The 22,315-nt window shown below is 40.3% G+C and overlaps 1 protein-coding gene across 2 annotated transcripts in view; it reads right to left on the bottom strand.

Annotated features, from left to right (window-relative positions):
• The window catches only part of TBCK (TBC1 domain containing kinase), a 270,070-nt gene that overhangs the window by 8,289 nt on the left and 239,466 nt on the right, over positions 1-22,315 (bottom strand). For both annotated transcript variants that reach the window (XM_007495831.2, XM_001363355.4), the window contains exon 25: positions 11,978-12,137. In XM_007495831.2, the coding sequence (XP_007495893.1) occupies positions 11,978-12,137 (160 nt within the window). The remainder of the gene's footprint in view (positions 1-11,977; positions 12,138-22,315) is intronic.

The raw sequence follows: 22,315 nt of genomic DNA, 5'->3' as shown, positions 1-22,315 counted from the left end.
GAGAAGGTATTTCAACTGTACCTGTACTGTTCAAGAGGATCATTTAAAGCCTTCAAGAAAATTTCAAGGCTTCTCTTTCTTTTCTCTTTACCTCTCCCCATTATGGGTAATTCTGCCTAAATAACCTGGTATTAAAGTAAACATTTTGAAAGGAAGTGGAGGTTTCAAAGAAAAGAAGGGGGAGGAGAAAGTCAATATTTTCCTCAATAATTTAATATTCCAGCATCACATAATATGCTTTCTGACAGTGTTTTTTTTTTTAATTCGCTTATTCCAACATTCTGTTTTTTCTTTCCTTCCAACCTTCAGACTTTCCCCACTTCTCCTTTCCCGTTGGCTCTCTTAATCTTCTCTCCTCATCATTGGACTGTGGCTAATTTTTCCAATTGCTACAAACTGAATGTAATTTATAGTGTGAATTAATGATTTTAAACAAAATTTCTTTGAAAAAAATGCCAGTTATACAGGCCTTTTAAAAAGGAATCATTTAATCCATCTCTATTCTAGGAGATTCCATTGTGGAGGACCTGGTTTCCTTGTATTGTGGCGGCATGGAGGTGACTCTGGGTCTTCTGTGGCAGCGAAGCACAAACCCTGATTGGTTTTTATCAGCACTGAGATACAAAGTAAAGGGAAAACCATCCATGACCTCAAAAAGCTCTCATTCTATTAGGGGTGAGAAATGCAAAGAACTAAATACAAAGAAGATATATAGAGGACAAGTTGGAAGGAATTTCAGAAGGAAGGCATAATAATACTAAGGGGGAGCCAGGAAAGCCTTCTGTAGCAGGTGTGGTTTTAGTTCAGACTTTATGAAAGCCATGAGGCTGAGGTGAGAAGGGAAAACATGACAGAAAATGAAAATTATAGATAACAAGGATCAAAGTGGAGCATTGCAGGGACAAGATAAGAATCAATCAATCAATCAATCAATGGAGAGTCTGGGCTTTTGGGTGAGATATCTTTTTTTTTTTTAAGAGGTCTATGATAATTGGCTCTTTATTCATGTATTCAAAAATTTTATTTAATTAATATAGAAAAATTTTCCATGGTTACAAGATTCATATTCTTTCCCTGCCCTCCCCCAAACCCCTCCTATAGCCAACACAATTTCTCTGGGTTTTACGTATGTCATTGATCAAGCCTTGGGTGAGATATCTTAAGACCAGAGAAGGAGGATGAAAGGGATCTTTTGTGATGGTACCTGGACTCTACACCCTTTCTCCTAGTCTAGCATAGGCATACATGGGTTTTCTCACATAACAGGGTTGCTTGGGGGCCATGGGGTGGTGGTGAAGAAGACCTAGTTATTGTTTTTTTTTAAAGGGATGAGAGAGGATTCACTCAGATGTGTCTGCCTAATTTCCTACCCAGCAGGTAGGTGCCAATTACCTAGGAAGGCAGAACTTCCATCAAGGAAGATTCTATATATTAGGGGTAAGCGGATAGTTTTGGAGAACTAGTTAACCTTTCCCTATCTACTATTTCTGACTTCAAATCTGTCCATCCTTAAAAATGTCTTCACTAGGCCCTATCACCCCCTCAAATTAATACCTTATAGCTCTCCTCTCTTTTTTAGCCAAACTCCTAGGAAAAAGCTGTCTATACTTACTGACTACACCTCTCTTAACTCACTTCCTCAACTCATTGTATGGCTTTTGGCGACATCACTCAGTTGAAACTCTCCTCTTCAAAGACTCCAATGATCATCTTAATTGTCAGGTCTTTTCTCAGGTCTCATCTTTCTTGATCCTCATTCTTCATTTGACACTACTGACTGCTCTCTTTTCATTGGATGTTGTCTTCTCTTTGGGTTTTCAAGGCACTATTCTCTCTTGGTTCTCCTCCTACTTTGTCTATTTTTCTTCAGTTTCCTTTCCTGGTTCATTATCCATGTCACACTTCCCAAAGGTCCTGACCTGGATCCTCTTATCTTCTCTGTTTACACAACATTTCAGTCACTTGCATCAGCTCCCAGGGGTTCAGTTAACCTCTCTATGCAGATCATCCCCACATTTCCATATCCAGCCCTAAAATCAGCTGGCCATTTATGAAGTACTTATGTGCCAGTCATTATGCCAAGAGAGGTTAAAAACATGGCCCTGGTCCCCAAGGATCTCACATTCTAATGAGTCTCTCCTCTAAGCTTTAGTCCTGAATTCCCAATTGCCCAATGGACAGTTCACACTGAATGTCCTGGAAACACCTCAAATTCAACCTATCCAAAATAGAACTCATGATCTTTTTTCCTTGCCAACTCTCTTCTCAATGCCCCCACTATTACCATTCTTCCACTCTCCCAGATCATAAATAACCATGGCACTAGATTCAATCTCTTTCCTCAGTCTCCCTCTCTTCTTGTTGTTTAGTTGTTTAGTCATGTTCAACTCTTGACCATAATGTCATAGGGTTTTCTTGGCAAAGATACCAAAGTGGTTTGCCATTTCCTTCTCCAGTAGATTAAAGCAAATAGAAGTTACATCACTTGCCCAGGGTCACAAAGCTGGTAAGTGAGGCTGAATTTGAAATCAGGTTTTCCTGACTCTAAGCCCAATGCTCTATCCACTAAGTCACCTAGCTGTCTCAATCTTCCTCACTATACATATCCAACCAGCCAAATCTTGGTATTTCTACCTCCATAAAATCACTCCTACCAGACTTGTTCATTTTACTCACAGAGTCACAACTTTAGTTTGGCGTTCATCACCTCTCAGCCTACTATACTGCTATATGCCTGTGAATCATAGACTATCATAGTTTCTAAAGAATTACATTATAGAAATGAGTCTTGATCAATGACACATGTAAAACCCAGAGGAACTGTGCGCTGGCTATGGAAGGGGGTTTGGATGAGGGCAGGGAAAGAATATAAATCTTGTAACCATGGAAAAATATTCTAGATTAATTAAATTTTCAATTAAAAAAAAAGAATTAAAGATGTGGGTTACCCAAAGGGAAATATGGTAGCCAATAACAAATTATCAGTAAAAAACAAAAACTATTCACAAATTGAATAAAAAGAGATGATCTATGCTTGGGCAAGGAACTGAGCCAGTCATGTACCAAGATGGCAGGAAAACTGTTGGGCAATCTGTTTGTTACACAAGTAATATCCTGTGATCCAGAGGGAGATCCCTAGAATGTTGTAGACTTCATTAGGAGGACATGATCAAGAGTCCTCTGCCAGATTAGATAAATTGTGATCTGGAAAGGGATTTAGAATCCAGAGAATAGGGTTCTTACCTTCTCTACCTGTGTGACCTTTGGGCCAGTCAGTAGTAAGGAGGTTGGAAGAATTTACTATTAAGAGCAGCTATTCTGGTAGTTTTGAGTCAGTTATGAAGTTCAGAATAGAGCAAATTGCAATAAAGTTTTATAGCTCCAAACACTGAAAACAGTCTTGCCCCAAATGGTTTTGAGGTTAGGCTGTGGTGTGAGATGTCTCTTTCCTTCATTCAATACCTCAAGGATCTATGGTTTCACTGATGTGTACACACTCTCCTTGGCTTAGTTTGATGAGTTGCTGGGGTCAAAAAATTCCTTTAGCTTGTGACCAACTGGAAGCAGTATGGTACAATGGTAAGAGTCACAAGGCCTGGGTTCAAATCCCACCTCTGATATTAAAACTGGTGTGAGCACTTAATAACAAATGTTGACTTTATCTTCTTGGACTTCAGTTTAAAAGATGGTAGAGATTGGCGTGGATGACTGCTGAGATTCCTTGATCTCTTAATAAAGAGCCTTCTTACCTGGGCTGTTTCTCTGAAAATGGATGTACAATCTAATACCAAATCCATATTCACAAGCTACTCTAGTTTTTAAGACCTGCATGTATTTATATTGGCACTGAATATTAGTTTTATTAAAATATATTGCTTAAAGTTTCTCCATGATGTCTTAAGAGATGAGAAACCTCAAGTGACATTGCTGTCTTTGATCTTCCTTATACGGGACACTTCATCTCCTGCCTCCTTTCTTTTTTACCAGCCCTCCATCCAGTTTTTGGAATTCTCCCTTTCTTCAGCTTGCTTCAAGTCTTGTCTAAAAAACATGTCCTTCTAAATAAGTCTTTCCTAGGCCTTGATTCTAGTACCTTCCCTCAGTGACTATTTATCCTGCATGTCTTGTTTATATATAGTTGTTTGCATGTTGTCTCCCCCATAGTCTCCAAGGAGACATAGTTCTTTGAGATGAGAGACTGTCTTGATTTTCTGTACTTAGCAAAATGAGTGCTTACTGAATGTTAGATGCTATTATTATTATTACTATTATCCTGACTTATACTTTCAAACTAGTGCTCCCAGCAAGAGGTGTGGAAACCTTTTATGCTGATAAGCATGAAGGAATCCTAAATTTGATGGTGGGGCTTTAGTTGCAGATTTCATTTTACAATGTGCTAGAAAAAGTTGTCCTGCAAATATTTCTCATTCTAATAAAAAACACGTTGCACAGCCTTACATGAGAAGATAAGCCTCTTCTGAGGGCACACTGTGGGTCAGACCTTCACTGACTCAGTACCATCGTGTATCAGGAGCCAGAATGAACCTCACAGTATATTTCCAGTTGATCTATGGAACTTAGACACTGACAACCACCCAAGATAATTTATCAATCTTTGTTTATACTTGCCTACTTGGGGTGGTAAACCCAAATGTGCCTGCAAACATTGGTCAAATTACATCACGTGTACGATACTCTGCAAAGAATGTATACACTAAAGATCTAAGTAACAAAACCCAGCAGAATGGTGATGGATTCAAGCCAAGTCCTGACTCTCTTCAGGTTGACAGAGAGGGCAAGGATGGTTAGTTTCTCATTCTTCTACAGACATTCCTGTGGTAAAGAGTAATTAAATGGTGGGCTGAGGAGGGCAGGGTGGGCATGTGGAATAACACATATTGAGACAGGATAACCTACATCATGTTTTATGTCATGAAAATAGGGCCAGAGACCATTAGGTCTGCAGAAAGTGACTCAGCAGCTTTTGTGAAAGTTTGGAAAGAGATTCTTAAAGAAAGATTTTAGACTGCTTTGTCACTGTAATATTATAAATCCAATATTTCATTTTAGGAGAGTTCTAAGGCCCTCATACTGTAAAACTTGGCCAGTTACTTGTTTTTCATTTCATGACACTTCTAAAAAACTAAAGGCCCAGGAACCTTGTTTTCCCACAGTAAGCTATTTTCCTTCATTGGCCAGATTTTGAATGAGATTGATAGAGTTTGAATTTTTACCCATAATCCTCTGATGAGGTTTACTGATTCCAAGTTCCATTAATACAGAAATGGTCTGAGGTCAACCCAGGGAACATTATTATTTGTTGAAAAGAAAGGAAAAAGTTAGAAGGAAAGCTAAAAGTTTAACCACAGCAAATGCTTACAAGTCTATCAAGATGAAGAGGAATTCCTTGCATACTTGACTGATAAAGGTGAAACAAGTTTCATTCTTCAGCAGCTAAGTACTTAAAGGAATGGCTACAGAGGGTTCCAGGAAACTTCCTGACAGGTAAAAGATCTCATACAAAGTAGCTTGAAAGTGTCCTATTAAGCTGAAGAGCTGGCTAGATACTATCTGGAGCCAGAGAGGTTTGTCCTTGGGACAACAAATATGCTCACTCTCTGAAATTTCCAAAGCCCCCTAGAAGAGGCTCTTTGCTTTTTTCCTGCCTTGACCACAAAATTGTCCCCAGCAGGTTAATGAGAATAAGTCTCAGAGAACAAAGAGAAAGAAAAAGCCTGAGGCAGGAAGGAAGAGGAAAGGGAGAGAAGAGGGAGATTAGGTTGTAGGGAGAGGAAGGAGAGAGAAACCTGTTTTTTCCTGAGGCAAATGAAATGCATCAAGGCAAAGCAATGCATGAGTGATCACTACATGCCATACAGTGAGGTGCACCTGGGATCAGGAATCAAGGGAAAGGCAGGAAGGAAAGAAACTGTTATCACAGAGAAAAGGAAATTTCAAACAAAATAACCCAGGATGATATTAGAGTCTCTATTCACTAGAATAAAGCAATCTAGGAATAGCTTCGTTTTTTTTTTGTTTTTTTTTTTTGGTAGGGGTGGTGGGGTGGGCAGACATGTGATTTAATTGGTCTAGAGACTTTATATCAATGCAGATGGGTGTCTCCCCTAAAATTTGTGTCATTCTGATCCTACCACTACATATCGCCTCTCACCTTGGGAATTCATTTTACTTTATTGTTTTTAAACCCTTGACTTCTGTCTTAGACAGAAGAACTGCAAGGGCCAGACAACAGGGGTCAAGGGTAATTTATTTTATTGCCATTAACTGTAATAACATACCCTCTTCATTCTGAATTTCCCTGTATTTAACATAAAACCTCCCAAAGTTCACATTTTACTGATTTCCCAAGTGTGCTCCTCCAGTCTCTTCTACCTCTTCATGCCCCAAATTTGGATTCAGTTTCCAAAGGTCAGATAGAAGAATCTTCCCTGCCTGTAATCACAAGCAGGTTCTCCAAAGACAAGGATAGATAGCAAGGGCGGCGCTGATGGCTCACTTCTGCAATTGGCCATCACACCCACCTAGACAAGGCATTGCTTTAATGAGGAAAGAAAGACATTGATTTTGTGCCAAGGATGTGACATTTTAAGGATGAGCTAAACTAGGAACTGTCCCAAAGGGGTGACAAGACTGTGTGAAAGCAAAGATTCTTTCTGCCCATCTCTTTCGGAGATAACATTTTGAATGATATATCCTGGTGAAGATTGAACCTGCATGGCCCAGTAACCCCCAAATTATCTAGGTAAAGCATAAACAACAGCTTTTGGAGGTTTTAGGAGCAGCCCCGAAGTCCACATAATGACGCGGAGTTTAAGGCCTCACGGTAGTTACAAAAACACTGAGGGAAGGATTCATTTGGTTCTGCCCCACCGAGTTGTATCCAGCTATATCTTCTTTTCCCACAGTAAAAAAAGAATTGAGGGGCTAATTATTATAGAGAGCTCACTATGCATGTTTCTATGCTGTCATCATTCATGCTAACAGTTTTAATTTACTTCTGGGAAATGACGAGATGGCATCAGAAGAGTCACTGTGAGGCTTTTTGTAGATCTGAGAAATCTGAGAGCTTGACCTGGGGTTGAGAGTGGGCCAAGGGCAGCATAGCGGATGACTACTTGGCTGAAAATAAAATAGCCTGACCTTTTTTTGGATCAGATATTTCACTAAAATTAAAAGTCATGTCTTGAAGAGTTAAATTCAGGAAAATGGTGGGCTCCTTTTTGAAACAACCAAGCCTGGGCAATATGCTCTGTAGCTGGGCCAAGCTTTCTTGGGAATTCCTTGAGGTCTAATTAATATAAAGAGAAAAAAAAAAGAGATCAAAATGGTACTTTTATTGGGCAAATCTGATAAGCTACCAGAGCTGACCTGTTCTAAGCAGATGGATCCAATGGATGGATGTCTCCGTCCCAACCCTTCTCCACTGATTCCAAAGACCTATCAGTTATTGCCCAGCCTTTCTCACAGGCTGTCCAAGACTGATTCCTCAACCTGCAGCTTTTCAAGGCAGGCATGGAGGTATGTTTTGGAACATTTTCCTCTCCATCCAGGAAATCTGACTCAGGTCTAGCAACCAGAGAAGCAGTTTCCCATCCGAGTTTGAGGCAGATCCTTATCTCTGCACTAATATAAGTGGGAGATTCTGCCATTTCTTTCATTTAAAAAGTGGCACAATTAGACTTGGAAATGCTTTCGTACTCCTTTTTACATTTCTCACTCTTCCCACATCTAACATCTATTTGGCCTGTCAATTTAATTTCACTCCTTATCTAGCAGCCACAGAGAGCGAAGCAAGATTTAGTTCACCCTGCAAGCAATAAGCAGCATTCCATGGGCTCAAGAATAAACTGTGCATACTTAAGGATATTCTGTTCTGAACTCAGCTTTCCTTTATGCTAATAGAATCTTGCTCATGGCACATTCAGGCATGCTTGATTAAACATTAGCTCACTGCTTCCTTTAACCTTTCGGGTGAGGGAAATTAAGGGGTTTACTGATGGAGCCGGATTTAGAACAACTTAATCCTGACCGTGGGCAGCCTCTCCATAGGAGCGCCGCATTAACCTAGGGTCTTTGTCACCCCAGCTCTTCCCTTCTCTGCCTGAGAACTGGGCTTTGTCTGGAGGAGCCATGGGAGAGTCTAAGGGTCTCCTCGGTGTGTCACTGAAGGAGAGCCAGCCCACTGTCCCCAGGCCTGATGAATGAGATCCAAAAAGGGGGCCTGGCAGATGCAGAGGAAAGGCAGTGCTCTTCCTAAGTGAACCAGTGCCTTACATTGTTTTTTGTTTTTTTTTTTTAACTGAACTTTAGATGTTTTGGGTGCAGCGAGCTCCCAATGAACAACTCCCTCTATCAGAGCACATTAGTACCTGCTGATTAGAGGCAGCTGGGTGTTCTCAAATGAGGTATGTGTAAAATGCTTAGCACAGTGCATGTGCTTGAGAAATACTTGTTTGACCATCTCTCTCTCTGCCCCTCTCCCTTCTCTTTCTCTCTCTCCTCTTTTCTCCTTCTTTCCCTCTCCTCTCTTTCCCCTCTCTCCTTTTCCCCCCTCTCTCCTTCCCTCTCCCTATCTCTTCTTCCTCTCTCTCACCCCCTTTCTTTTTCCTGCCTTTCTCCTTCCTATTTTCTCTTTCCCTTCTTTATTTCTCTCTCTTCCTTTCTCTTTTTCCCCTCTTCTCTCCTCTCTTTCTTCCTTCTTCTTTTCTTTCTCCCTTCCTCCCTTCTGGAAATTAAATGACTTGCTTTGGGCCATGCAGACAGTGAAGTAGAGACTAGATTGAACACAGATGGTCCCCCTGCCTCACAGGAAATCAATTTAAATTAGGCAAAGTAGTCAGTGGAGGCATAATTATCATGATGTCAAATACTGTCTAATTATAGTGAATCTGAGTTAGTCACATTAATAAGTAGTAATTCCCATAGTTACCTTTTCTTAGTATCCCCAGCACTTAGCAGAAAGCCTGGCACACAGTAAGTGCTTGTCTGCTGACAGACTATTCCTTCTGGTCCTTGTAAGTTCCAACTTCTAACACATTTGGTCATTTAAGAGCAGTTTCTCTCTAACTATATTATAAAAGCCGGAGCCTCCTACAGAATTCTCCTGGCAAACAGGTGTCTATAATTACCTGCAGGTGTCCACCAAACAAATGGCTCATTTATTCTTTCCTCTAGTTTCCAGGAGCCATTGGGCCACTTGTAAATTCTCAATGACTAAACCACATTTGACTTGCACTTGCTTCTTTTCAAACCAGTAACTTTCCAAGGAGCTAAAACCAGAAGAATGAACACCAGTGCTTCCTGTCTTGCTAGCAAAAAAATCCCCAGGCCCAAATCTGGACTTAGCAATTGCAATCTTTTGCAATCTTAATTTGTCATCACAATGCCTAGGGCTGGCATCTCTTCATAGCACTCGACTAGGCTTTTCAAGCTAGTTGTCTTTCAGCAGCCAAGGCCGGATTTCAGTTCAGAATTGTTTTTACTTCCTTCAAATCAAGGCATCCCACGTAACTGGTGCTGGCTAGGACATCCACCTGTAGAGGAGGTGCAGACTCCACCTTTGGCAAACTTTAGGAAATTAGAGGTTGAGGGCTGGAAGGCAGAGCAAGCTGAACTAGACTCTGAAATCTTTCATTTGCACAGGTTTGGAGGCCCCTTTCCCCCTCCTCTACTCAATAAACTCCAGGGGTTCCCCATTGCCTAAAGGATTGAATATAAAGACACCCTTTTGGCTTTTAAAGCCTTTTGTCACTTGGTTCCTTGCTACCTTTCTAAGCATTCTTCTACCTCATTCCCCTCCGTGCACTCTTTGAGCTGCTGCCAACAACCTCCTTGATGTTTCTTGAACAGCATATCTCCATCTCTTTGCTCTGGACATCTTTACTGATTCCCCCCAGCACAGAATTCTCTCCCTCCGGATCTCTACCTCCTGGCTTCCTTCAAAACTGAGCTCAGATCTCTCTTTTCCAGTCCCCTTAATGCTAGTGCCTTATCTCTGTGATGATCTCCAACCAATCTAGACTATATCTTGTTCACATACAGTTATATGCATGTTGTTCATCCCTAATACGATTGGGAGCTCTCAGAAGGCTGGGCCTGGTTTTTGGTTTGCTTTTCTTTGAATGCCTAGGACTTAGCAATGAGTCTGGAATACACTAGGTGCCTAATAAATACTGGTTGATTTGGAAGGCCATCTAGTTCCAATTTAAGTGGGGAGCCTGAGACTCAAGGAGTTTAAGTAACTTATCCAAAGTCACTCAGCTATTAAACATAAAAGGGGGTAGTTGAACCTAGGCCCTTTGATTCCAGAGCCAGTATTCTTTCCATTGTCCCATATTATGACATCAAATAGCATTTTATAAGTAATTAAACCCATGCTTCTATTTATCTCTCTTTAGGAAAAATACATTGATATCCCCTGAAGTAGAAAGTAGGTTTGAAGAGGCTGGAGTGCTTATTGCACTAATCTGAACATTTCTGTATAAAACAACAACAATAATAATAGTCTTTATATAGTGCTTTAAGGCTTATTAAGCACTCTAAATATTATCTCAGTTTATCTTTGTGTCAACCTTGGAAGTAGGTGTGATTATTTTTTCCCCCTATTTTTACAGTGGTTAAATTACTTGTCCAGGGTCATACAGGGTCTGAGGTAAAATCTCAACTCTGAACTTTGTAAAGATTAAAATTTAGGGGAGATGGGGAGACTGAGGCAGGTAGAAATTAGTTTCTCTCTGCAAGGAGTATTATATTTTTTAGAGGTTTATTATTAAAGGTTAAAGATTAAAGAATATACAAGTAAGAAACATGTGCCTAGGCCAGAGGCCTAGACAAAATAACCTCACATCACACAAGAGACCGCCTGCTCCAAAACAGAAGTCCAAAAAGAGCCAAGAGAGCCTCAAAAGCCTTTGAATCAGCTTAAATACCTTCTCGATCTCGGCCCAGGTGAGATTACAAGGCATTCTGGGGAAGTGGAGCAAAGGCTCGTGGGGATTGTAGTCCTGTATTCGAGTCTATTTTTTTACAACTTCCTCACTCTAGGCCCATTTCTATCCACTGAGCTACTTGGTTGACTCTAAATACCAACCTATAGCTTCCGTTTCCTCTAATTTATGTAAGATGCAACATTAAGCTGGATATATACTCTATGAGATATTCATGACTACTCGTGAAACAGTTGGGTTTACAGTGAAGGGTCCTGACGATAGCCTTTGTGGATGAAGGAAGGCATTTGTCACTTCAAATCTCTCACTAGAATCCATAGGTCATACTGCTCTGTACACCCAGTCAACAAGATCCATCATGGGGGCCAATGGGCACTGGGTTCTACATGAAGAATGTGAGACAAAGCTTCCCATGGCCTGTGCCCCTAAGAAGACGCTGTGCTTGTTTGAAATGGCCTCTGGCCAGGAGAATTCCAGATGCAAATTACCCCCATCGTCTGCATCACTAGACTGTGCCATTTGGACAAAGACACAAGTTAATGGCCATCTTCATTTTGTAAAGACCTGATTCCTGAATAGTTAATTTTATTCCAGTGACCCTCGTGAGAAATCTCTGAATCTACGATAAAGAACAACTCTGACTTCAGAGGTTTCATCTTCAATCTACCATTAGCTGAGTCCCTTCACAGAAAGGCACCAGAGACCTGTTGTAGGAGTCGGTCTTTCCCAAGCCCTCAAGGTCCATCTTCTTTTATGATGACTGCTGTTCAGGCTTCTCTCAATAATAACAGACCCCTGCCTTGAGAATTCAGAAAGCAGGCAGGAAAGAAACCCACTCCTCATCTTGATACTGAATACTGAAAAATAGAATATAGTTTTCTTTTTAAGTAAAACCTGTCTTCAAAACTTTATTTTACTTGTGACTCTTGGGAAGCAGACTTCCTGAAAGCCTATAACAGGGAGAGAAGAAAATTCACAGGTATGGATGTGTCATTCAGGGGTCAACTTACCTCTGCTGTATGTTTTGCCACATTTCCCACAATGACAATAACTTTCCCTTTGAAATTCTGGAGCATGGCAGTGGAAGGGCCCTGGGAGAGGTCCCCTTCGGCAGTAAATGCGGTGTTGAAGGGAATGCTGATGCTGCCTGAAATGTGGCCTCGATTAAAACTGAGAAGAGGGAAGGAAGGTCAAGGAAAATTCAGTGGTGTGAGTGCAGACATGCATGAGTGATGGAAAACATTATTTGTAAAGAGGTATCAGAATAAACACACAGCCCTAATATTTATGGCTATTTAGGATTTGTACCTGAGAATATATTAATAAAGATGATAGGGTGTCTATGCCATGGTCTAGGCACTGTGCTACATAAGCACTCTGCAAATATTATCCGATTGGATCAAAGAAAAGAGAAGGCCAGATGACACTTTTAGGATCCCCATCCCTTTAGCACAAATACTCTCCCAGTATGGCCCAATCTCGAGACACCACAATCTTAGAAGAATCAAAGAAGAGGATGACCTAAAAGGCAACAGACAGAGGCAAGGCAGGTTCCAGAAGGTTGTAGACTATTTCCACTGATGAAAGAACATGAGGGAAATCATCAAAAAGATGTATAATTGGGGAAGGAGAGGGCTTTTTGAGCAGAGTGGGGGAACAAACGTAGTAGAACTGTTCTGTTGTCCCCATTCAAGACTGATGGGGCCCCTTTGAAGATGCTTGAGAACAAAACCATAAATTACACAGGATGAAAAATTATGAATGGCTCAAAATTTTCCTTGATGGAGGAGATATCCAAATAGATGAGAATCATAGTACATAACGATCCAGCGATCATTTCTATAGTGCTTTAAGTTTTACAAAGTGCTTTGACCTTGTAGGAAAGTATGTCCTCTAAGGCTCAAGCCATCTTTTCACTCCAATTCATCCTTCATATAGCTGCTAAAGTGATTTTTCTAAAGCAGAGGTCTGACCATGTCACCTCCTCTATTCAATGAATTCCAGTGGCTCCCTAGTACTTTCAGGATCAAATATAAAAAAGTCTTTTATTTGATTTTCACAGTTCTTCAAAACCTGCCCCCTTCCAGACTTGCCAGTCTTATACTTTATTTCCTTCTCTATGGAAGCTAGGTGGCTCAGTGGATAGAGGGCCAGGCCAGAGTCAGGAAGACCTGAGTTCAAATCCAGTCTCAGAAACTAGCTATGTGACCCTAGGAAAGTCCCAGTTTGCCTCAGTTTCTTTTTCTGTAAAATAAGATGGAAAAGGAAATAGCAAAACCCCTCTAGTATTTGCCTCAACTGTGGTCATGAAGAGTTAAACATGACTTAAATGTCTCAACCACAACAATTGTACTCTGAGATCCTATGACACTGGCAACTTGCTATTCTTGCAACATGACATTTCTTGTTTCTGTACCTTTTCAACTGGCCTCATGCCTCTAATGCTTTCCCTTCTCGCCTCTGTTTTCTGGCTTCTCTGCTTCCTTTAAATCTTAGTTCATATCCTATCATCTGCTGAAGTCTTTCCCAGTCCTCCCACATACCCTACTTCTCTTCAGATTACTTTTCATCTAATTTGTATCTGCTCATTCATTTATGAGCAGCCTTCCCTATTATAATGAAAGTTTCTTGAGGGCAAGGATGACTCTTGCCCTCTTTGGTATCCCCTAGAAGTTAGCATAGTGCCTGGCACATAGTAGGAGTCTAATAAATGCTGGTGGATTTGATTTGACATTTCAGTTTGGGACAAAAAGAAGCAAATAACTGACCAAAGAAACATGAAATTCTTCAGGGAACAATGCTTAGAGACTTCCAGAAGTTTTATGGAAATACCTGCTGCAGAGTAGCAAGTACTAAATGGTGCTCAAGTGCCAGGTCTCTTACAGAGCACCCACCAATACTGGGGATACTTGTATTTTTTTCTCTGTTATTTTCTCAACTGACTCTTCCTTTTTTAAGCTGTCTTCCCTTTGAAAGGCGGGCAACGTGCCTTTTGTTTCAGGGAGAGCCACAGCATTTGCTAGCACCTGTATTTCTGTACTATGCAGACCATCACAGCATTTCTCATTGACCACCTGAAATCTACAAAGTACAAAAGGAAGAATGCTGGAAGCACTCTGGGATTGTTTTCCACGATGCATCTTTACAGTTGTCAAATGTAATTATAATGAGTTTTTCTTCTTTCTCTTAACTAGCTCTCTTTGCTGAATACCTGAAATGATGCTTTAGGTATCAATGGAAGCCTTTCCTGCTTTTGAGCCAGACTCATCTTCACCTGAGTTAGCACAAAAGCTCTTTTGTTTTTCTAGTGGCAATCTCACCAAGAGCTTCCACATGTTTTTTTTTTTCCCCTCAAGCTATATCAAAGCTTATTCAATAAACTTATTCAAAAGACCCTCCTATCTAGATTTGTCTCCCCTCAACCAATCTGAATGATGCCATTAGGATATTTATTCATATACATTTAAAAAAGCCAGAATACTTAGTCAAGTTTTACAAAGAAAATGGCAGAAGTAAAGAGAGTCCATAAGAACATCTCATTTAGTTACTTGTCTAAAAGGAGACAGAACAAATTGCCAATGATTTTTCTTGACTTGATGTTTCCCTTGTTGCCTCCCACTGTTTCCTGGGCCAGATTTCATTTTTTAACATTGAATGTTATTCTTTCCATTTGGATTGGGCTTTTTTTCATTTTCATTGTACTCGTGAGTGTATGTATGTGTGTGATGATGGTGGTCGGGTAGTCTAAATTTGTGGCTATTTTTCCCAGCAGTAGTTGTGATAATGGATCATTTACAAGTCTTAATTTTTATTTTAGTGGGGGAGGGAATAAAAGTATTTGATATTTTCATGAGGAAAAGCATCACAAAACTTCAGGAAACATCAAAAGGAGATAGGAGTGATTCCAACATCCTGGTGGTCACAGTTTCCTTAGTCAACCTAATTTGGAAGAGGCTAAGAATTAATGTTGACTGATAAATCCCCTTCTTGGGTTTCATTAGCAAAGAGAGTTTAAAGTTTTGGACACACTTAATGTGAAAAAAAAAAAGGTAGTTTCCATAAACAACAGTTATTCTGTCCTCAGTAATAATTGCTTTGACTGTACTTTCACTCTGGGCAGATAAGGGCCTTAAAATCAAAGCTTTCCATACCACAAATTAAGAACCTGACAACCTCAGGGAGCCTAGAGAATTTATCTTTGGTAGTCAGTCTTAAATCAGTTTGCCAGAGATAATTCCTGTATTTATTAAGCAGCATTTTACAACTAGTAATATTTTCTTTCCTTTTTTTTAGTGTTTCAGTTAGCAAAACAATGACGATAAATCAGTTATACTCCTTTAAGGCTAGGTCATAGGAATCTTATTTTTTGAAAGCAACTTCAATCCCATATATGAAGGACTACAATGAAATAAGTGAAATTATTTATTCACGTTTAACACTGCCTACTACACACAATGTGGATGGTGCCTGGGAGACTGGAAATTTAATCATTGCAACTTTAGTATCGAAGGAAATTGGAAAAAAAAGCAAATTCAAAGCGTGTTTTGATTTCCAATGTTCATTCACACCTTTTTTTTTTTACCCCCCTAGCCCCAACCAGCACATGTGGGATCAGCTGAATCTCTGGATGGGTTTCAGAAAAGTCAATGCTCAGGCTTTGGGAATTCAAAAGTGGGTGTGTGCATTTTAGTATCGGTGTCCTTAGGCAAAGATGTCCTTCAGTCACAAATAACCTGGACTTGTCATCTTGCTTGAGTTTTCTATGGGTTGTGTCTTATAGTGTGAGATATAACTACATACCCAATTCGAATAATGAAACATTTAACACAAAATCCAAATGATTAGGGACAGGTTTGCCATAAACCAAAACTCAAAGTAGGGTCAAAGCTTTTAAAAAATGTTCAGCTCATTTAATATCTTCCTCTAACCCTCCAAAGCTTAGCTGAGGGAGGACACACACACACACACACACACACACACACACACACACACACACACACACACACAGGAAAAATATAAAAAGGAAAAAAAATCTGGTGTCCTCCATATTCCCATTGTAGCCCAAATAGAAAGTACAGGAAAATATCCAAGAACACCCACTGTCCTTATGAAACTTCCAATCCAAATAAATTTGGGTAAGTATGAAACCTTATAAACTTTCTTTCTTAACTGCAATATTGCCAAACAGGGCAAGAAGGATGGGGGTGGCCTACTTGCACATTTTTGCCATTACAATGGTCATAATGTGGTTGTTGTTTTTAATCAAGTCAGCTTATTCAAGGAACTGATTTTCCCTGGGCTTTGCTGGAGGTTCATCATCTCCAACACCAATTCTTATGGGCAAAAGAAAAGTGTATAACTGGATGTGGATTAAAAAAAAAATCTCATCTCATAATTTTTAAGATTTTTAGATGATTTTTAAAATTAACTTCCCAGCTCTAAAATGAGCACATGATAAAATGTTTCCATTTTTGGCTGGATAGGGCAGGTAGCAATGGAGAAAAAGGAGCTAGCTTCTTGATATTTGAAGTCCTTCAAAATCCTCAGACCCAAGCCAACTGTGCTCAGTCCTGTGATACTTCCCCTCCACCACCCCCCCCCCCCCAAAAGAGACCAGGATAATTAAGCCTATCCTGAGATAAGCACTTTCCCTTTGCCCTTGGTCCTTTCTGATGCATTCTAATGGACTTTAATGGCCAAGAAAAGTAGGTGCAGGTCCTGCATGCTAAGCTAAGTAAGTTTAGAGATGAACACAGGGCTATCCATAGTTTTGGATTAGGTCTGTTACCTTATTATTTCCTTTGTACTTTAGCCAGATACCTTAATTCTCTGCACTAAGAGTTTAAGAATCCTGCCACACAATTGTTTGTCAAAAGAAAAAGCAGTTATGGGTTGTACAATAATTCAGATGTTCACAGATGCCATTGAGTGGCACGTTTCACCATGAGGCACTAGGCTGCTTTAGCAAAATTCCAGGGCTGAAACAGGGGAGGCCTAGAATTTGGTCAATCAGTCAGTCAGTGAACATTTGCTAAGTGCCCACTATGTGCAGGATACTGTGATAGAGGCTGGCACTAGAGAAAAAGTGCCAGACTGAAGAGTATATGAAATTGATCTGTGCTAAACCCATCCCCAGGACTGGTATCTTTGATTGTTATAGGATTTCATGGGTAAACGTCTTTGGCTTTTGGAATTAAGTTGGTTCTCCTTTTTTTTTTATTTTTTTAAAACAGTTGGCACCCCAGATTTAAAAGGACCCCATTTATTTAAAAAATAATAACCTTTAGTGACTGTCACCAACTGCCATCAACTGTTAGTTGTGAAGTTCATTGATTACAACTCCTGAGGCTAAGGAAAAGTGAAAGGCAGCCCCCCCCCCCCCCCAGAGAAGCTCACCCACCCAGATGGTGGTCTCTGCTGCCACCAGAGAGACAACGACTGCTGCCTTTCTGGCCACAGGGAGAACCGACGGCCCCAAGACTGCCATGCCTGGCAACTTTACTGTCATCACATGGCTGCATTCAGGTAGCAAGGCATTCAAAGCAATTCCTACCAAATTCCACTGCAGTTTTCAGCCTGGCTTTAGAGAAAAAGGGGGTAATGGCCACTTTAGCTTTGAGTGACAGGGAGAAAGAGGCCACGTCATGCTTAAAAATCTTTGGATGTCTAAATGTCAACCATACCAGGATCTATTCCTTTTGGTAGGGGGAGAGAGTTAATGGCATTTGCATAGGGACTATGTTTGCATCATTAATGACCAGCTCTATGTTGGAACTGTGTCTGTGCTAGGTAGCGGATCAAAGAAAGGACCCAAATCACCGCCTGCCCTCAAAGGAGCTCTTAGTCTAAAGGGGGAAGACAACGAACAAACAGCTCAGAACAAACAATATGTCTGATGAAATTTTTAGAAATGGTCACGTCAGGAATCTGATCTTATTTAACTTTGGTGATTTCAAAAGCTTAAGCCTTTTAGGTCATTTCTAACGGTTACAGAGCAAAGCAAGAATAACTGTGTTTAGGACGAAAGGTTAGAACGTCAGGTTTGACTTCAACCAAATGAGCCTGAGCCCCTTCCAAAGGGTTTCTGTTTATGGACCGGAACAACATGTATATCAATCAGACCACACATAATATGAATTCCAGGAAACTCTAACTGCTAAATATTTAGAACTACTGACGAATACAGCTCCTTACAGCTTATGTCACCTTTTAACACAGTAACATTATTTATGTGCTATTTCATTACTATCATGTAGTGGAAACATTTTTTCAGGACCATCTAGGCTAATCTCTGTAAGCATCGCACAGACAGTAACATGTCTAAAACAGAATGTATCTATTCCAGACCATCTTCCATACTGCTGCCAAAGTGATTTTCTAAACCATGGATCTGACTGTCTTGCCTCCCTGCCCTTCCACCCCATGAGCTTCAATGGTTTCCTGTTACTTCCACGATGACCTTGTTTGGCACCACAACTAGGTCTCATCCTATCTTTCCAACCTTCTTCCACTTGACTCCCATCTATGTTCTATGGTCCAGTCACACTGGCTCCCTTGCTGTTCTCCATAAATGAAATTCCATCCTCAGTGTCTCTGACTGCACTGATCAGCTCTCAGATTTGAAAGGTTCTCCTTCCCTATATCACTTCACACAATCCCTAGTTTTCTTCAGGTCTTAAGTCATCTCAGCCACTTTTAGCACAAGTCCTTTCCTAGCTCCCCTTAGCAGTTAGTATGTTTCCCTCCTCTCCAAGATTGCCTTTGCATCTTCTTTCTACCATCCTCTCCCTCCCTCCCTCCCTCCCTTCCTCCTCTCTCTCTCTCTCTCTCTCTCTCTCTCTCTCTCTCTCTCTCTCTCTCTCTCTCTCTCTCTCTCTCTCTCTTCCCCCCCCCTCTCTCTGCCTCTCTCTCTCTGCCTCTCTCTCTCTCTCTCTCTTCTCTCTCTCTCTCTCTCTCTCTCCTCTCTCTCTCTCTCTCTCTCTCTCTTCCCCCCCCTCTCTCTCTGCCTCTCTCTCTCTCTCTCTCTCTCTCTCTCTCTTCCCCCCCCCCCTCTCTCTCTCTCTCTCTCTCTCTCTCTCTCTCTCTCTCTCTCTCTCTCTCCCCCTCCCTCTCTCCCTCCCTCCCTCTCTCAACATGCTAACTCCCCCATTAGAGAGTAGGACTGCTTTGCTTTTGTCTTTGTATCTTTAGCACCATGCTAGGTACACAGTAGATGCCTAGTAATATCCAATTAATTGACTGCCTAGCTGTACAGCTATACAAAAGAGCCTCCATGTGAACGGATAAGATCACAAAGAGAAAGAATGTGGAAAAAAGATGAAGGCCCAGAGGAATAGGATATGGATATCAATCCTCTGAGGCAGAGCAACCAGGATAGTACAGTGTTATAAAAACCTAGGGGAAAAGAATTAGGAGATGGGGATAGTCAAGAGTTTCAGTTCATCAGAGAGATCAAGGAGCATGAAGCCTGAGAAAAGGCCACTGGATTTGGCAATTAAGAGATCAGTGGTAATCTAGATGAGGGCAATTAAATGTGAGTGTTGGGGCCACAAATAAAACTGTAAGAGCTTGTAAAGGAGAGGAAAAAAAAATGGTAGCAGTAATGATGAGAAGCTTACTACCATGGAGGTCCTTTTGTATAGCTGTATAGCTAGCTAGGTGGCACAGAGGATAGGGCTCAGGCCTGGTGCCATGAAGCCCAGAGTTCAAATCTAGCCTCATCCACCTATTAGCTGTGTGACTCTGGCCAGGTCACTTAACTCTGTTTGCCTCCGTTTCCTCATCTGTAAAATGAGATGGAGAAGGAAATGGCAAACCACTCCAGTATTTTTGCCCAAAAATCCCCAGTGGGGTCAAGAAGAATCCGATATGACTAAAAACAACTGAACAAAAATCATTAGGCAATTTTCACTCCAAATTTCACTCCAATGTACTTTTAGGGGTAGTAAAGGACTTCCAGCTTAATGCAGAAGTAAACTACTGTGTTTATCTCTAAGGCTGGATTTGTTCAATTGCACACACACATGTTTATAAACAGTATGCTTAATCAGGTTTGGGGATAACAAGAAGCTAGGAGGGATCAGATTCCAAAAGAATTGACAGGTTGCATTCAACAAGATTATTCAGTTTAATAAAGTTAAATGTAAAGTCCTATACTTTGGCCTTAAAAAAACAACTGTATAGATGTAGTATAAGAGATAGGTAATCAGGAAATAGTATACATGGAAAGGATCTGGGTTTTTCAATGGATTGGGAAGTCTACAAGAATCCATACTGTGGTATGGCAGCCAAGAAGCTAATGTCACCTTCGGCTATGAGAACAGAAAGTGGGAGGCTGTAAATCTTATGGTAATCTGCCTAGGTTAGACTATATCCAACTGTTCAGTTTGGGGTACCATATTTTAGGAGGGAAATAGCAACAAGATGGAGCTCATTCAGAGAAGGACAACTAGTCAAATTAGAGAGGTTGTGTCGGTAGAATCAATTCTACTTGATAACTGATGAAGATTAGTCGAAGCCAAGGGGGATGTTTATCTTGAAGAAGAAAAAACAATGGGAAGATGTGAGGGCTGTTCTCAAGATATTATTATTCTATGTGGTCCTCCCCTTGGAAGATTTTGAAGAAATTCCTAACAATTAGAGTAGCATAAAGATGGAAAGGTCTGTCTCATTAGGAAGTGAATGATCCTATTACTGGGAATTTCAAGCAGAGAACAGACTAGGATATTATAGAAAGGATTACTAAGGCCAATATAGAAAAGGTCCATCTGTTTCAAAATGAGAGATGGACTAGATGACCTCCAAGATCCCTTGCATAAAATTTTGTGATAGCTACAAGTTCACTACTGTTCTGGATAAATATTTAACAACAGGTTCCCTGGGGGAAAAGTATACATTTAAAAGTTTAATATGATTATTATTTTCTCCATCACTTTAAGTCAAAACAGTCTACAAAGCAATGAACCAAATCCTTTTTTGTAGCAATTTCTAAGGTGTCATTGCTTATACTGAAAATTTAACAATCAGCGCATGTAAGTTGGTTCAAGGGGGCTCCAGTTCACCTGTGACTACAATTCACATGACTTATGTACTGTAATGGTTGTTAGAGAAGAGGAATTCAAAGATGATTTTAAGGTTTTGGATCTAGGTGATTATTTACATTAATTTCAATCAATTTAGAGTCAGATTAAAATGATGGTAGGAAGCTAGGAAAGCATAACAACATGAGCAATATGTTGTATACGGCATCAGAGGATATGAGTTCTGACGCTGGCTCTGTCACTTACTCTGGGTGACCTACCCTAGGACCTGCCTTAGATTTAGAATTGGAAAGAGGGGGAAGCTGGATAGCTCAGTGGATTGAGAGTCAGACCTAGAGACAAGAGGTCCTAGGTTCAAATCTGGTCTCAGACACTTTCCAGCCGTGTGACCCTGGGCAATTCACTTGACCCCTATTGCCTAGCCCTTACCACTCTTCTGCCTTGGAACCAATACACAGTTTTGATTCCAAGATGGAAGGTGAGGGTTAAAAAAAAAAAGAATTGGAAAGAAACTTAGAAGTCCTTAATTTCAGTGCCCACTTTTTACAGATTCAGAAACTAAGCCCCAGAGAAAGTGACTTGTCCAGGATGACATAGATTGTATGTGTTGAGGGCAAAAAGACTTCCTGACTTTCAGCCCAGTACTCCATCCACTGTTATGTAGTCTCTCATCCTGAATTTCTCCATGCACAAAATGAAGGGATAAAACCAGAGTAGGTGTCCTCTAAAGATCTCTTCCAGCTCTAAATTTATAAGCCTGTTTTTAAAATATCCCTTTTATAAAAAAGCTAGGAAAAGAAAGGAATGGTTTACTTTTATGGATATGTGAAAGATATAATAGACAATGTTTTCCCATTTAAATGGTCAGCAAAAGAAAAGTAAAAAAAAAACTGAAAATGGTAGAGGAGGAACATGAAACATTTGGGACATTGACTATTAGCACAATTCAAAATTAATTTACTTTTGAGAGAATGATGATGAGTGAGGAGAGATTCTTTTTTTCTACTGTAAAGAAAATAGAATTTTTGGCAAAAGGAAAATGGAATTATTTCAAGACCACACCAATACCAAATTTACAGCCACTTCTTAAACAGCTTGGAAAAGTCCCACCGATCTCTGAGTTTAATTACAAGGATTTATCTTGGCGAGGACCAAGGATTAGTCTATGAAGATTAATGGTCAAATACATTTTTTTAAACTACAAGAATTTTACAGTTATACTCAGACTGTATCTGAATAGAAGTATTTAGATATTAGAGAAGTCTTAAAACAAAGGGACTTGAATGGATTAAGATCTTCACAACTGAG

This window comes from Monodelphis domestica, chromosome 6, assembly GCF_027887165.1.
Source record: "Monodelphis domestica isolate mMonDom1 chromosome 6, mMonDom1.pri, whole genome shotgun sequence".
Taxonomy (NCBI): Eukaryota; Metazoa; Chordata; class Mammalia; order Didelphimorphia; family Didelphidae; genus Monodelphis; species Monodelphis domestica.
Note: the sequence above shows the minus strand (reverse complement) of the source record. Positions and strands in the feature narration are given on the sequence as shown.